Below are 13,828 nucleotides of genomic sequence, written 5' to 3' on the forward strand. Positions count from 1 at the left end.
AAAAGAGAAAGAAAAAAACTAACTAAACCTTAACCTAACATTTGGCCCATTAGGCCCATGTAAGTCGCGCCGCCCCCTGCACCCTAAATAAAGATATTCTTCCATACTGGTATTTTTAAATTGTATATTTGATCTGGGTACAAAAATTCACAGCAAAACTTGAGTTCAAATTTGAGATTCAAAAATAAAGAGAAAATAAAACAAAACAGAAAAAGAAAACAAAAGAAAGCGTGTGCTGGGCCCAAACTTCCCCCGCGGCCCATCGTGTTCCGTGGGCGCGGCCTGCTCCATCAGTACGCGCGCCGACATGTGGTCCCTACATGTCAGTGGGCACCTCAGGTCCGCGCAGCACTAGCTTGTCGCTGACGACTGGGACCCACTTGTCGGTCTCGTGCGTGCACTGCACAATTGAGCTAGGTCTGACTGAACCATGGGTCCAGTTTGTCATTCCACCCTTAGCGGTTTTCTTGCACTCACTGGCGCGTGGGCCATATCTCTCCTCCGCGTGTAACGACCGCGCGATTTGCACGGATGCCGAGGCCAACTGGGAGCGCCAGGAGATCAGAGGGTTGTTAGGCTGTGGTGCTGGGTACAAAAGCGCCATATCCACCACCCCCTTAGCATTTGAAGCACGTTATTCAACCACCATCGCCCGCCGCGCTGTGATTTCGGAAGGAGGATCAGAGCGCCGCCGTGATCCACTCCTCGTCTGTGCCTCGGTGGGCGGAGTATTGTGCCTGTGGCACCGGGGCTCGTCACCGGTCTGCGCCTGAGACCTCGATCGTGGTCGTGGAGCTGGGTGCCTGCCGCGGGATATCCGAGCGGGATTGGCTGAGTCGGCGTCAACCTCGGTGAGTGTCTTCTCTCGTTGCAGTAGTGTCTGGCTACCAATACCGATCGGTGGAGGCGGAGTAGAGTGCGATTGCAAGGTCTAGGCACCACCGGCGGTGGTTGTGGTGTTTCACGCCGGGATTGGGGGCACGCACCAGTAGGGTGCGCGCGGTCGGCTTCGTGGCGGGCTGTCGAGATGAAGAAGACGACACATCGTCCGTAGATCGGGGAACCGACAGCTAGGATTGGGCACGCGGATCGTTTGGGCGAGATTAAATCCGAGCCGTGGATGACGGATCGGAGCGTCAGCGCTGCGTACCGCTTCATCACCTGGGCGATCTAATCTGGCGCGTCCAGAGTAAATCGAACGGCGGAGATCACATGTTGACGCTTCGCCGAGGTGAAATTGTAAATGAGCCCCTGGACCTCATAAAAATTAACCCGCAGTCCATCACATGTTTAATCTGAGTCTTGGAAATTTTATGAGTTAGCCCTTGTACTCTTTCGTATTCATGTGTGCAATCCAGAGAGATGTTAAATGGAATAGAAAATATAGAAAATTAGTTTTGTATTAAAATAATTATAGAAACTTGTTTAAATCATATAAAATTCATTTTAATTCCTTTTTGATCCATTCTAGTTGCATTAATTTTGTTTTAATATTAATTATCACCTAGTAACTCTGTTTATTCATAAAACATAGACTAAAACTATTCATTTAGCTTAATCTATATCAACCACTTAATAACTTCAGAAAATCATAACTCGGTAACTGTAACTCCAAATTTAGTGATTCTCGTTCCTACGATCCTGTACTATGTTTGTTTGTATTGCGAGTAGACGAGCAAGCCACTGAGTGAACATCCAAAGCTTTACATACAACGACTACATTTTGGAAATTTGTAGCCTTCTACTACATTTTGGAAGTTTGTAGCCTTCTGACAGCTTTATCATACTTGTGAACAAGAGCCCAAGCAGGCAAGCACACCATAATGAGTGAGATGAACCATATTGTCCAATGGGTAGGCGGGTTATGGGGAGGTGTGTAGAATGGATATTTCAGAAATGGGTTTGGGCATGGGTAAGACCTGGTGTGTTCATACCCTCACCATAGGCAGGTCTAGAAGTCTTTATATGACCAATTCATGCTTTGTGCTATGTTGTTCATAATCAACATACGGGTAACGACTAACGAATTATGTAGTCTATTATCAGCCAGGGGCTGATTTTGTGTAAGCTACTGGGAAATGCCTTGGATGAGCTATGCAATAGCAATCACAGTGTATTCATGCGCAGGGCATAAACTACCAATACCACAAAGCATTGCCAACATAGATAAAGATCGCATAATTGTAAGAGAAATTTGGATCTGTACCATTAAAAGATTACAACTTTAGATATATATCATTGCTATCTCACTTACATGTGGGTCCACATGAGTCAATGACATGTGAAGCCAATGGCATATATCTAAAGTTGCAATTTTTTAATGGTATAGATCCAATTATTCCTAATTGTGAATGAACATAATAGTACTACTGGGAAATGTTATGGATTCCTGAATAACACAGGGGCATGCTCGCCCCATAGAAGTACAATGTATTATATGTGGGTTAACAATGTTCAAAAGAAAAGGCTGAATAACCTTGAGTTCTTTGATCTTTTCTTCAAGGCTACCATTAGTTTCCTTCAGCTGCTGTGCTTCTGAATGAAGCTGAATAACCATGCGAGTAGCATCACTTAGGATAGCAGCTTTGTCAACTTTTACTGGCTTCCCTGGTTCTAATGTAGACCCCAATTCAAGGAACCTATAAACCGTAAGAAGGAAATGAAAAGGTATGTCAATGACACATTAATTCATTTTTTGATACTTCAGTGTCAGCAAAATTATGTCTACGGTTTACCTATCATTCAGCTTGTTCCTCCTCATTTTTTCCCTAGAAGCTTTAGATGTTGGCACATGCACATCATTGGATCCTGACCTCAAATTGCAAGTTGCAATAGAGTTACAATTGTATGGATGATGTCATCATACATCAAGACAATATGAATACTTTTCTTAAGCCATAGGGCGAAATAATAGACACACCGCTTATTGCTGCCAGGCTCCTTGAAGACATCATTGGTGTTCACATAGCTGCCCACTTCCACGCTGCAAAATAAAGGGGAATATCAATTAGCAGTTCTAGCTGTAAATGAACTTTCTTTTTCCTATTTGCTACTACCTAAGTTCAACCAAATAACATGTAAGGCATTGAGCTCTACCCATATGGGGTAGACTGCATTCAGTAATAAAAAAGGCATCGAATAACAGAATCACTGCAAATTACTCTGAAATTAGTACCATAGCAAGATCAGTGCATACATGACAGATGGGAACTTATATCTTTGGCTCTACAGTCCAGCTTTACGATGCCATCCATGACCTAGCAGCACATCCCATTGCTCGCAACACATACTTAACGTCAGGACTGGTGACACAGTCCTCCATCAATTGAGTCGCCGACATAAAATGGTTCACGCTACAGCAGACCATCTCAATTGTTTGGGCAAATCATTGGTCACCATCACACACAATCCATCCATTCCACCGTCATAAACACAGCCTCTGCAACATGAGAACAAATCAACGAAATACCGAAAACAATTCATCCGCTCACGTCACAGTTCCATGATACTCATCGCATAGACACAGAACGCCGCCGTCACGGAACCGATCGCCAGGAACCTATGCTAAACGAAAGCATCCGCATTTCCTGGAACTCGAAGGGGGGAGTGGAGGGGAGGGCGGAGGGATCGATCGATCGGTCATCTGCGCTGACCTGGGGTTGGAAGAAGACGAGGATGCGTCCCATGAGAAGGCCCCGCAGGCCACGGCCGGGAGGTCGTCGAGGATGCCGCAGTCGAGGAACCAGTCATCGCCAGTGCCGGCGCCACCATCCACTCCGTCCGGGGGAAGAGACATCGCTACCGCCGCCGCCGAAGAGAGACCCTGGGAGGGCTAGAGTAAAAGTTCGTGGGGTCTTTTCAGTGGTTCGCATAGCAGACCCAATTCCCAAGATTAGGAAGGTGGGTCATGCTGTGGACGACATGTGGGCCCAATTTCTTTCGTGTTAATGCATGGTTGGTGGACGGCGATTTGTCTTTCGGCAGGTGTGCGTCGCTGGAGAGAGCACATGCATCGGACGGGGGAGAGACTCCATGGTGCATCAGACGGTTAAGATTGATGGAAGGCAGAACGACAGGCTACCCTTGCTGCCTTAATAAGTAGTATAGAATACTAGTCCTAAAGGAACACCTACCTAGGAAATCTTAGTGATCGATTTGTACCGTGAAGGAAAGTTGTATTCAAGACGCAACTTACTATATTTCTATTGTATAATTGCATATTCATGACATAGCATAAGCATTCATATATGTATATTATCATGTATAGAACACGAGGAAGAATCCGTAGTAGAGGAAGAAGTTGTCTCCCAGAGTGAGAATCCTCTACTGGAGAACAACTTTTATTTCGATATCTGCGGTATGGTAACAGAAACTCCTACAACACAAGGCAAGCTCCAGTGCATTATCCCTTTTCTTTATCACCTTATATGATGCATTAGGTGATAGGAATTGTGTGACAAACAGTTGATGCATTTCCTTCCTTGGAAAATTTGGTTACCAAGCCTTGTTACCTATTTTATTTAAACAAGTTTTCTAATGCTTAGTCTTGCTATAGAAAACAAAATGTTTTGTTTTGAAAAGGTGATGCTTCACACTAGATGGGAATTTTTACAACGAAAAGACTTATGATGGTGAATCCATCATGGACGTGATGGGTTCAACATCTGAAAGGAGTACCTATGTCAGGTACCAAACTTTGGGGTTTAAGTAATAAAGACAAGACCGGGCGGGTGACTTGCACGAGAAGGAAGTCTCGGTGTAGTGTCTCCATCTAAGTCGTTTAAGGACCGAGTCGATGTAGGCCTGCTGATCGATGACCTTTTAACTGGCCACATGCCTCGTCATGGGTAAGCTTTGCCTTGGTCGGACCAATACCAGAAAGGCCACCATGCAATGGGAGTGGAGAGATGGCGAGAGTAGCGTGTACCCACCGTGGCAAGAGGCTAGACGGTGGAGTATCTGTGCTCTCGGTTGGCGTGAACCCATTCTAGTCTTAAGAGACCTGGGTGCAAGTTGACATATACAAGGGTTAAGTGCTACATTCAGCCGTGCATGCTCGCCTGCCCCCCCCGCGCTCGATCCCTGATCTAATCTCATTCGTCCATCTGCGATCTAGCGGTTGGAAAAGCCCGATACACCTTCGCGCGGCAGTTTTGTTTAAAAGACCCTCAGTTCTCGGGTAATAGAACCCGTCATCCCTGAATTTTGCGCGCAGGTCCCTGACTTCTTTTAAATAGACCCCTGACCATTTAAATAATCACATAATTGGGCTTAGTTTTATATTTCAAACTTCAAAACTTGTTTATTTCATATCTTTTCATATGAACTCCAAATTTACTAGTTCAAATTGCAAAATGTCCATAGAAATATTCTCTGTCCAAATAAATTATGATTATCCACAGCATGTGCACTTTAATCTTATGCCTAGACTAAAGGTTAAGTTTAAGTAATAATGTATTTGTTTAGTAAAATAGATAAAAAGGAAAATGCTAATGGTACTTAGATGTTTAATGTTGTGAGATTAATAAAATGTTTTGTATGAATTGATCCCTAGTATAATTTTGTGTCTCACTAAAATTAGTAGAACTAAACTAAATAGTCCATAATATCTAGGGAATCACTGATCTCTAATTATATTAATCCCTAGCATTTAAGTCTACCCTTTATGTTCATAGTGTCTTATCAAACTTGTGTTCACTTGATTTTACATGTTTGGTGTGCTGTTCATTTGTACTTTTCCAAATGTATTGAATGTATGATCGCTTTATTTAGACAACGAGCAGCCCGTGGTTCCTGAGTGTGTTGCCGAAGATCTTCCTCAGCAACAACCTGGTGAAGGCAAGTGTCCTCTGACCTATTATGTCCTACATAGTTTATAATTCACCGTCCCGCATTACATTATTGAAACCTAAGGATTGACTAATCTGTATTTGCTTATCCTTGTTTACCTTTTGGGTTATCATGGTTAGCTTTATGCTATTGCTTTACTTTAAATCAATGAACATGATGTGAATATTATGATACAATTATGTTATTCTGATGATGTTCTTGTGAAACTTTAGGGGACTCAGGACATTTTCCTGAGTACCTCTCCATAAGGACCTGTTTGGGGAGTGACAACCCAGGATAACAGTGCAACCATGAGGGTGGAATGGGACGCCCTTAGCTGATTAATTAGAGGAACTAGAGGAGTAGTTGGCTTCGTCGTAGGGCCGTCAATGGGGTCCGGGCACAGTACTTTCTCTGTCGAGGCTGGTTGCAGAGGTTCTTGATTTGGTTTTGTTAATCACCCATCCTTTGGGGAGAGGTACTGTGTTTATCAAATTGGAGAAACCAAATAGGCGACTATGACCTCTGGGAAATATTTGTAAAGGCTACATAGTGATACCCTGCCAGGCCACCTAGGTAGTGGTCAATGGAGATTGGCTCTTTCCGGGCAGAATGGGAAACATGGCTTGTGGGTAAAGTTTCTGACCTCTGTAGAGTGTTAGAAACTAGTATATCAGCTGTGCTCACAGTTAAGAGCGACCTTGTGATCCTCTTTGATTAGAAGAACTTTGGTTACATTTACGATGTTGATTAATGATGATGGTATAATTATGATCTCTGGTATTTCCTCTTGGAGGGAGTACATTTGGGTAATAATTGAGTTTATTACTAAAACTTGGCTCTACTAGTAGTAATAAATAATTGATGAACTAAAAGTAACTGCTTAACCTTAACTCCACATACAGCTAGTCCACTTTAGCCAAATGGGACATTTGCTGAGTACGTTGATGTGTACTCACCCTTGCATTACAAACCACCCCACCCTTGGTTGTCCCCACTGTACTCAGTGCTCGGGAGGAGATGCTGGCAACATGGAGGATTTTGAGGAGTTTCAGGACTAGGATGAGTTCTAGTTTATCTAAGTGGCAAACCCCAAGTCAGCTGCCTGTGAAGGCCTTATCTTCTACATTTCGTATTTCCGCACTTTGATGTTAATGACTATGTTATAGACTCAGTGGATGTCTTGGACATCTTGTTGTAATAAAGTATTTTTCCACTATTTACATTAAGCAATGTGTGATGATGTCCAATTATGTAATCACTGTGTATGTGAGTTTCTGATCCTGGCACGTACATGGTTCGCATTCGGTTTACCTTCCAAAACTGGGTGTGACACTCACTGTGGGATTGCCTGACACTACCTTATGTCAGGAAATCGAAAGACTAAATCTAGGAATAGTGCAACAAGGAGCCTCGATGCACTTGAAGCTTGAGTCAGTTATTCAATGAAGGATTATTGATGGTCAGAGGGTTGATAAGGGTATGAAGTATATACGTGAGAAAATGGAAGCCGACAAAGCTACTTGTTTTAGGAAAGAGGATCATGGAGTGTTATGGTTTAAAGACCGCATAGTGGTGCCTAAGGATGCTGAACTCCATCAACAAATCTTGGATGAAGCCCATTTTAGTCGGTATTCTATTCATCCTGGAAGTACTAAAATGTACCAAGATTTGAAACAACATTACTGGTGGACTAAGATGAAGATAGAAATCGCTCGCTATGTGGCAAAATGTGACACTTGTAGACGAGTCAAGGCTGTGCATATGAAAACTGCTGGACATCTAAAATCATTACCTATCCCAACATGGAAATGTGAGGATATAAGTATGGATTTTTTTGTTGGATTACCCAAGGCATCTAAAGGATATGAATATTTGGGTCATAGTGGACCGGCTTACAAAGACAAGTCATTTTCTTCCAGTCAAAACTGATCACATGGAATGCCAAAGATGATAGTGTTGGACCGTGGACCGCAATTTGTATCCAAATTTTGGGAAGAGTTGCATAAATCTTTGGGCACTAAATTGCTCCATAGTTCAGCCTATCATCCTCAAATGAGCGGACAAATAGAAAGAGTAAATCAAATACTGGAAGATATGCTACGAGCTTGCATCTTGGAATTTCCACAAAAGTGGGATGATTGTCTGTCGTTGGCAGAGTTTTCTTATAATAATAGTTAACAAGAGAGTATCAAAATGAAACCGTTTGAAGCCCTGTATGGATGGCGATGTAGAACACCCTTGAACTGGTCAGAACCAGGAGAACGATGGTTTTTCAGACTTGATTTGGTCAAAGAAACGGAAGAAAAAGGTCCAACACATAAGACATAACTTGAGAGAAGCTCAAGCGCGACAGAAGAATTATGCGGATAAAAGACGTCGGCCATTAATTTTTCAAGCCGGAGATCATGTGTACTTGAAAGTATCACCGATGAAAGGAGTTAGTCAATTCGGGGTTAAAGGAAAGTTAGCGCCCCAATACATTAGTTGTTCCCTATTCTTGAACGATGTGGGCAGGTTGTGTACCGACTTCGGCTACCAGAATCATTCCTGATGTATATAATGTGTTCCACGTATCCCAATTGAAGAAGTGTCTTTGGATCCCTCATCAAACTATGGATGTGTCTGATGTTAATTTGGAACCAAACTTAACCTATTCGGAATATCCCATCCGAGTCTTGGATCAAAAAGATCGAGTTACTCGAAAAAGTACTCTCAAGTTTTACAAAGTACAGTGGAACTAACACACAGAAGAAGAAGCTACCTGGGAGTCTAAAGATTTCTTAGAACAACATTTTGCTAAGTTCTTAGCCTCTTGTAACCTCTAGGGTTTATGCACTTTATTGTAAAGCTAGAACAAACCCCCACACCCACCCCCTGCTCTGTAAGAGAAAATAGGAAATAAAGTTGTGACACGTTTCCTTTTCCATTACTTATCCTAGAGCCTTAAATCTCTGGACGATATTCTTTTATGGGGGAAGGATGTAACACCCCTGGTGTTACGAGAACTAAAACTTTGGCATGACATCATATGCATTGACAATTCATTATGTATAATACACCTAGGATGCATCCAGTAGGCTAAAATTTCAAAACAAACATGTCTGATGATCTGACTTGGTCAAAGAGGCCCTTGATCCTAGGTTAGAGTATCTCCCCAAGGATTAGAAGCATGTGGACTTGTGAGATGAGCACTAGAGGATGATCTGAAAAGTTAGTAGAAATGTTCAAGAAAGGTTAAGCTTAGAGAGATTAAGTGCCATATGTACCCTAAAACACTCAAAACCCTAATTTGAAATCCTAAAACCCTAATTAGTGTCGTATTGGGTGATTTTGTGTTCTATGCATTTTTAGTGAAAAGTATATACATCAAAGTAATAGAATAACCAAAGTTAAGCAACTTTAATGTTTGGGGATTTCCATGTTTTGTGGTCAAAATTGGGGTAAATTGCAAAAGATCCAAGAGTACCCATGTTCTTAACTCTGAAACAGTGTTAACAAGCCAGCTTTAAGTTTCTGTATCTCTTGATCCATGAAGGCTTTTCTATAAGTCATTATAGCAAAGTTGTAGAGCTACTATAGTAGTCCAAGTTTGATTAAGTGACTGAGCCCTAGGTCTATACATAAATTGGAGTAAAATGCCCTCAAGTTGCTTGATCAATTTTGGTTTCTCATCAATTTTGGAGCCGGATTATGCTTGATCTAGTGAGTAACTGCTCAAGATCCTTATGACAAAGTTGAAGCTGGTTTATAGGAGAATAACTTTGATGTAGTCGGATTAGTGGCTCATCACATAGAAATCAAAGAAAAAGGCCCCTCAAGTTGCTCTATTGGGCGCACCGAATGAGCTATGTATGGTACAGTAAACTGAAGAAGATCGCGGGTGCAGGGAACCTGGCCACTAGCGATCTCCGCGCGATGATTCAAGCTGGCTGCCGAGATTCGTGCTCGGTTCGGGTGAGATATTACTGCGGGGATGAAAAGATCAGAGGGGGATTGGATTGAGTCTGCCCCGCCGTACCCACTTGCCCGGCGACGTGGTCGTGCGGTCGTCGCCGTGGTGGCCGCTGTTTATCTCGGTTGCGCCACGCCATAGAACATGTTACCATGTCGTAGTTGGTTGTGAGAGACAGCCAATTACCACCCTGAGACTTTACTCTGTTGAGCGCTGAAAGTCGCCTAGAGGGGGGGTGAATAGGCGGAACCTGAAAATTAAAACTTTATCCCCCAACTAGATCCCTTGATTAGTGGTTAGAACAAGATGAACAATTATCGGAGTATAAAAACTAAGTTCTTGCTAGTAAAGAGTATAGCTTTCAAATAATGCGGAAGTGATAAATCAATACAACTAATAAGTCTATGATAATAAAGCAAGAAAGCTTAGATGAAAAGAGCACTAACTCAAGTTCTTTCTTGCGGAGCGTTGCTTCACTTAAATGAGAGTTTAACTTGAAGCAACACCAAATGATATGAGTAAAGAATAGTGCAAGAGAACTTAGAGTAAGGGAAAGCAAACAAATCACAAGCAAAAGCACAATGAACACGGGTGATTTGTTTTACCGAGGTTCGGCCCTCGAAGGCCTAGTCCCCGTTGAGGAGTCCACTTAAGGACGGGTCTTTTTCAACCCTTTCCCTCTCTCCCGATCACACAAGGATCGGCGAGCTCTTCTTCTTCTCAAGGATCACTCTCGATCCCACAAGGACCACCACAATCTTTGGTGTCTCTTGCTAGCTTTTACAAGCCTCCAACACTTTGGAGGAAGTTCGAATGGGAGTCAAAAACTCCACGCGCAAATGAACACAAAGATGTAGCACACACTATCTCTCAATGAATCTCACAAGGCGCTAGGGCTAAACTCAATTGAGTAGCTCTCAATTGCTTGCTCTCTCTTTTGTGGCACTTGTGTTGGTTGTAGTGGACTAAATCTTGTGTATAGGATGGATCAATGAATATAGGTGGTTGGGAGGGCTTGAGTATGTCAACTATGTGACTTGGAATGTTGCTTGGGCTCCCTCACTTTGAAGTGGCCGGTTGGGGTGGAATTTATAGCCCTCAACCATCCATATAGCCGTTGGGGCGCATCTGCCAGGAATTGTACTGGCGGACGGTCCGCGGCTAGGGCCCGGACGGTCCGCGACCCTCCAACGGTCGATTCTGACATCTTCAACGGATACTTCTGTCAGATCAACGGCTAGATCAACGGCTATCTGCCTCGGTGACACCACGCGGACGGTCCGCCCTTGGTCCCGGACGGTCCGCGCCAGCTCTATAATTCCTTTTGCTCAACTTGTCACCTTCGGGCTGAACCAGGTCTTCACATGCGGACTGTCCGCGAATTATAGCCGGACGGTCCGCACGTTGTAGCTGGACGGTCCGCGGTTTAGTCGGACTGTCCCTGATTTGTAGTTCCTGGTCGAAGTCAACTCGGTGTCGCGGACGGTCCGCCGCAAGGGCCCGGACGGTCCGCGTGTGGTCTCAGACGGTGCTTGCTCTTCCATCGGACGGTCCGCAGTAGAGACACATGTTTTTGCATTGGTTCTGTCCGAGGATCATCCTGGTATCGCGGACGGTTCGCCGTAAGGGCCCGGACGGTCCGCGCTTAGTCTGTTTTTCCAAAAAGCTTCTCCTGTCCGGAATAATCTACGGTATTCCGGACAGTCGATTTAGAATAGTTGTAGATGAACCTTTGGCACCTGTAAAGCATATAATCTAGAGCAAACTAGTTAGTCCAATTATTTGTGTTGGGCAATTCAACCACCAAAATCATTTAGGAAAAGGTTTGAGCCTATTTCCCTTTCAATCTCCCCCTTTTTGGTGATTGATGCCAACACAAACCAAAGCAAATAAATAAGTGCAGAATTGAACTAGTTTGCATAAGGTAAGTGCAAAGGTTACTTTGAAATTAGACCAATTTACATTTAATGTTTTAGACCATGCTTGCACCAATTGTTTTGTTTTTGCAAACTCTTTTGGAAATTCTTTTCAAAATGTTTTGCAAAATAGTCAAAGGATAAATAAATAAGATTTTGAGAAGCATTTTCAAGATTTTGAAATTTTCTCCCCCTGTTTCAAATGCTTTTCCTTTGACTAAACAAAACTCCCCCTCAATGAAATCCTCCTCTTAGTGTTCAAGAGGGTTTTAAGATATCAATTTTGAAAATACTACTTTCTCCCCCTTTTGAACATAATAAGATACCAATTTGAAATTTACCAATTGAAAATCACCAATTGAAAATCATTAGTTTTACCAATTTGAAATTAGGAGGTGGTGGTGCGGTCATTTTGCTTTGGGCCTAATACTTGAAAATCACCAATTGAAAATCATTAGTTTTACCAATTTGAAATTAGGAGGTGGTGGTGCGGTCATTTTGCTTTGGGCCTAATACTTTCTCCCCCTTTGGCATGAATCGCCAAAAACGGATACTCAGAGTGAAATGTAGGCCCTCAAATAACTACTTTCTCCCCTTTGGCAAATAAAACATGAGTGAAGATTATACCAAATACGGAGAGACGGCGGGATACCGGCAAAGAGTGGATAATACCAATGGAGTTGAGTGGAAGCGATGTCTTTGCCGAATACTCCATTTCCCTTTCAATCTAAGACTTAATACATGAGATACTCATGAAAACATATTAGTCTTAGCCTTGGCACACAATGAAGATAAGAAATATGCAAATGTACCAAAGGAAAGAGACATGATTAAAAAGGATATGTCAATTAAGATTAATCAATTCTATACAATGTAGATTGCTCCCCCTAAATATGTGCATGGAGAGGAACATATATTTTGGCCTTAAATGCCAATTGCACATAATTAGGTTAATGAGAACATATCTATATTATACGGAATGTGAAGTGCATTGTGTAATATTATAAGTGTGATGCTCAGGTCAGTTGATGCACTTATGAAAGCATGTTGTAAACATTTCAAGCATTTTCCCTTAAGGATTTCAAAGAGGCTTAAGGACCATCCACCTTTGGAATAAAGGCAGCTTATCCTCGTTACAAGGTTAAGCTTTAAGCTCTTTGACAGTTAAATCACTTCATCTAGTTTCAACAAGGATGCACTAAAGCATGAATGAATTTTTGAGAAGTTAAACTAGATATGAAGCAGGGATAATACATGAACATGCTTTCTCTTCCTTTTATACAAGATATGCAAAAAATGTATAGAAAAGGAAGATTTAGGTACAAGTTTGAATGAAAGGAAGTGATTTTACCCTTTTGTACCTTCTCATAGAGACGCTCTCTTCATTGTGCTTTGTCCTTAGTCTTAGTTGCTTAAGACCTATACTCAATGACAATATATGGAAATACTTTGCACAAGAGAGAGTTCTACAACTAGTGATCTTTTTCAAGTTATTGTTAGCATATATCAAATGGATCACAAGTTGCATAAATGAATCATGAATTCTCCTTTTTCCTTAGTGTATATCAAGATAGATGTCAGTTAATATTACAATTGAAATCAAATTCAAATTTCATAAGGCACTAAGGAGCATAAGTGATAATTGAAGTTGTTCAATGATCAATCAATATGAGATCAAGAAGACAACAAAGGCATTAAATTTTCAATCAAGCTTAAAAATAGGAGAATCCAATAAGCATGCTACTTTAGAAATGAAAGCAACAATCCTTGATAAAAGCGACTTTATTTTAACAGGTTGGATTGATGTGTAGTAGCATACTATATGAGAAACATTATTCTCATGCAAGAGACTATATGAAATTACTAAGATAAAGCAATAGCCTCAACATAATCAAAATATAATAATGGACTCCCCCTAAAGATATGCATCAAGTAATTTTAAAGAAATGATTTCGATGCATTTACTTTAAAGAACATAAAGGGAGAAGCATTATACATTTTGATCAAGGCTCACAAATTTAGCAACAGACAACTTAAGCCTTGTAATCTCATAATGAAAAAGAATTTAGAATGCTTACAACCACACCATTGATTATTGCGAAGACCTTATTGTCCAAGTAGGTGTTGT

At 41.9% G+C, this 13,828-nt stretch overlaps 1 protein-coding gene across 1 annotated transcript; it reads right to left on the reverse strand.

Annotated features, from left to right (window-relative positions):
* Positions 1 to 316: 316 nt before the first annotated feature.
* On the reverse strand, positions 317 to 3,796 carry LOC103639990 (transcription factor ILR3). Its single transcript, XM_035962829.1, has 5 exons — positions 3,654 to 3,796; positions 2,921 to 2,983; positions 2,736 to 2,768; positions 2,477 to 2,639; positions 317 to 400 (listed from the first exon to the last, which is right to left on the reverse strand). The coding sequence occupies exons 1-5, from the start codon at positions 3,794 to 3,796 to the stop codon at positions 317 to 319; spliced, it is 486 nt and encodes a 161-aa protein (XP_035818722.1).
* Positions 3,797 to 13,828: the final 10,032 nt, after the last annotated feature.

The sequence above is a fragment of the Zea mays genome, chromosome 9 (genome assembly GCF_902167145.1).
Source record: "Zea mays cultivar B73 chromosome 9, Zm-B73-REFERENCE-NAM-5.0, whole genome shotgun sequence".
NCBI classification, from domain to species: Eukaryota; Viridiplantae; Streptophyta; class Magnoliopsida; order Poales; family Poaceae; genus Zea; species Zea mays.

Bases quoted from the DNA above. Each gene is read 5' to 3' on its own strand.
- LOC103639990 (XM_035962829.1), bottom strand. From the start codon at position 3,796: ATGTCTCTTCCCCCGGACGGAGTGGATGGTGGCGCCGGCACTGGCGAT. The intron at 2,984-3,653 runs GTCAGCGCAGAT...TTTATTTTGCAG, and splicing joins TCGTCTTCTTCCAACCCCAG to CGTGGAAGTGGGCAGCTATG. The intron at 2,640-2,735 runs GTAAACCGTAGA...TACGGTTTATAG, and splicing joins AGGAACAAGCTGAATGATAG to GTTCCTTGAATTGGGGTCTA.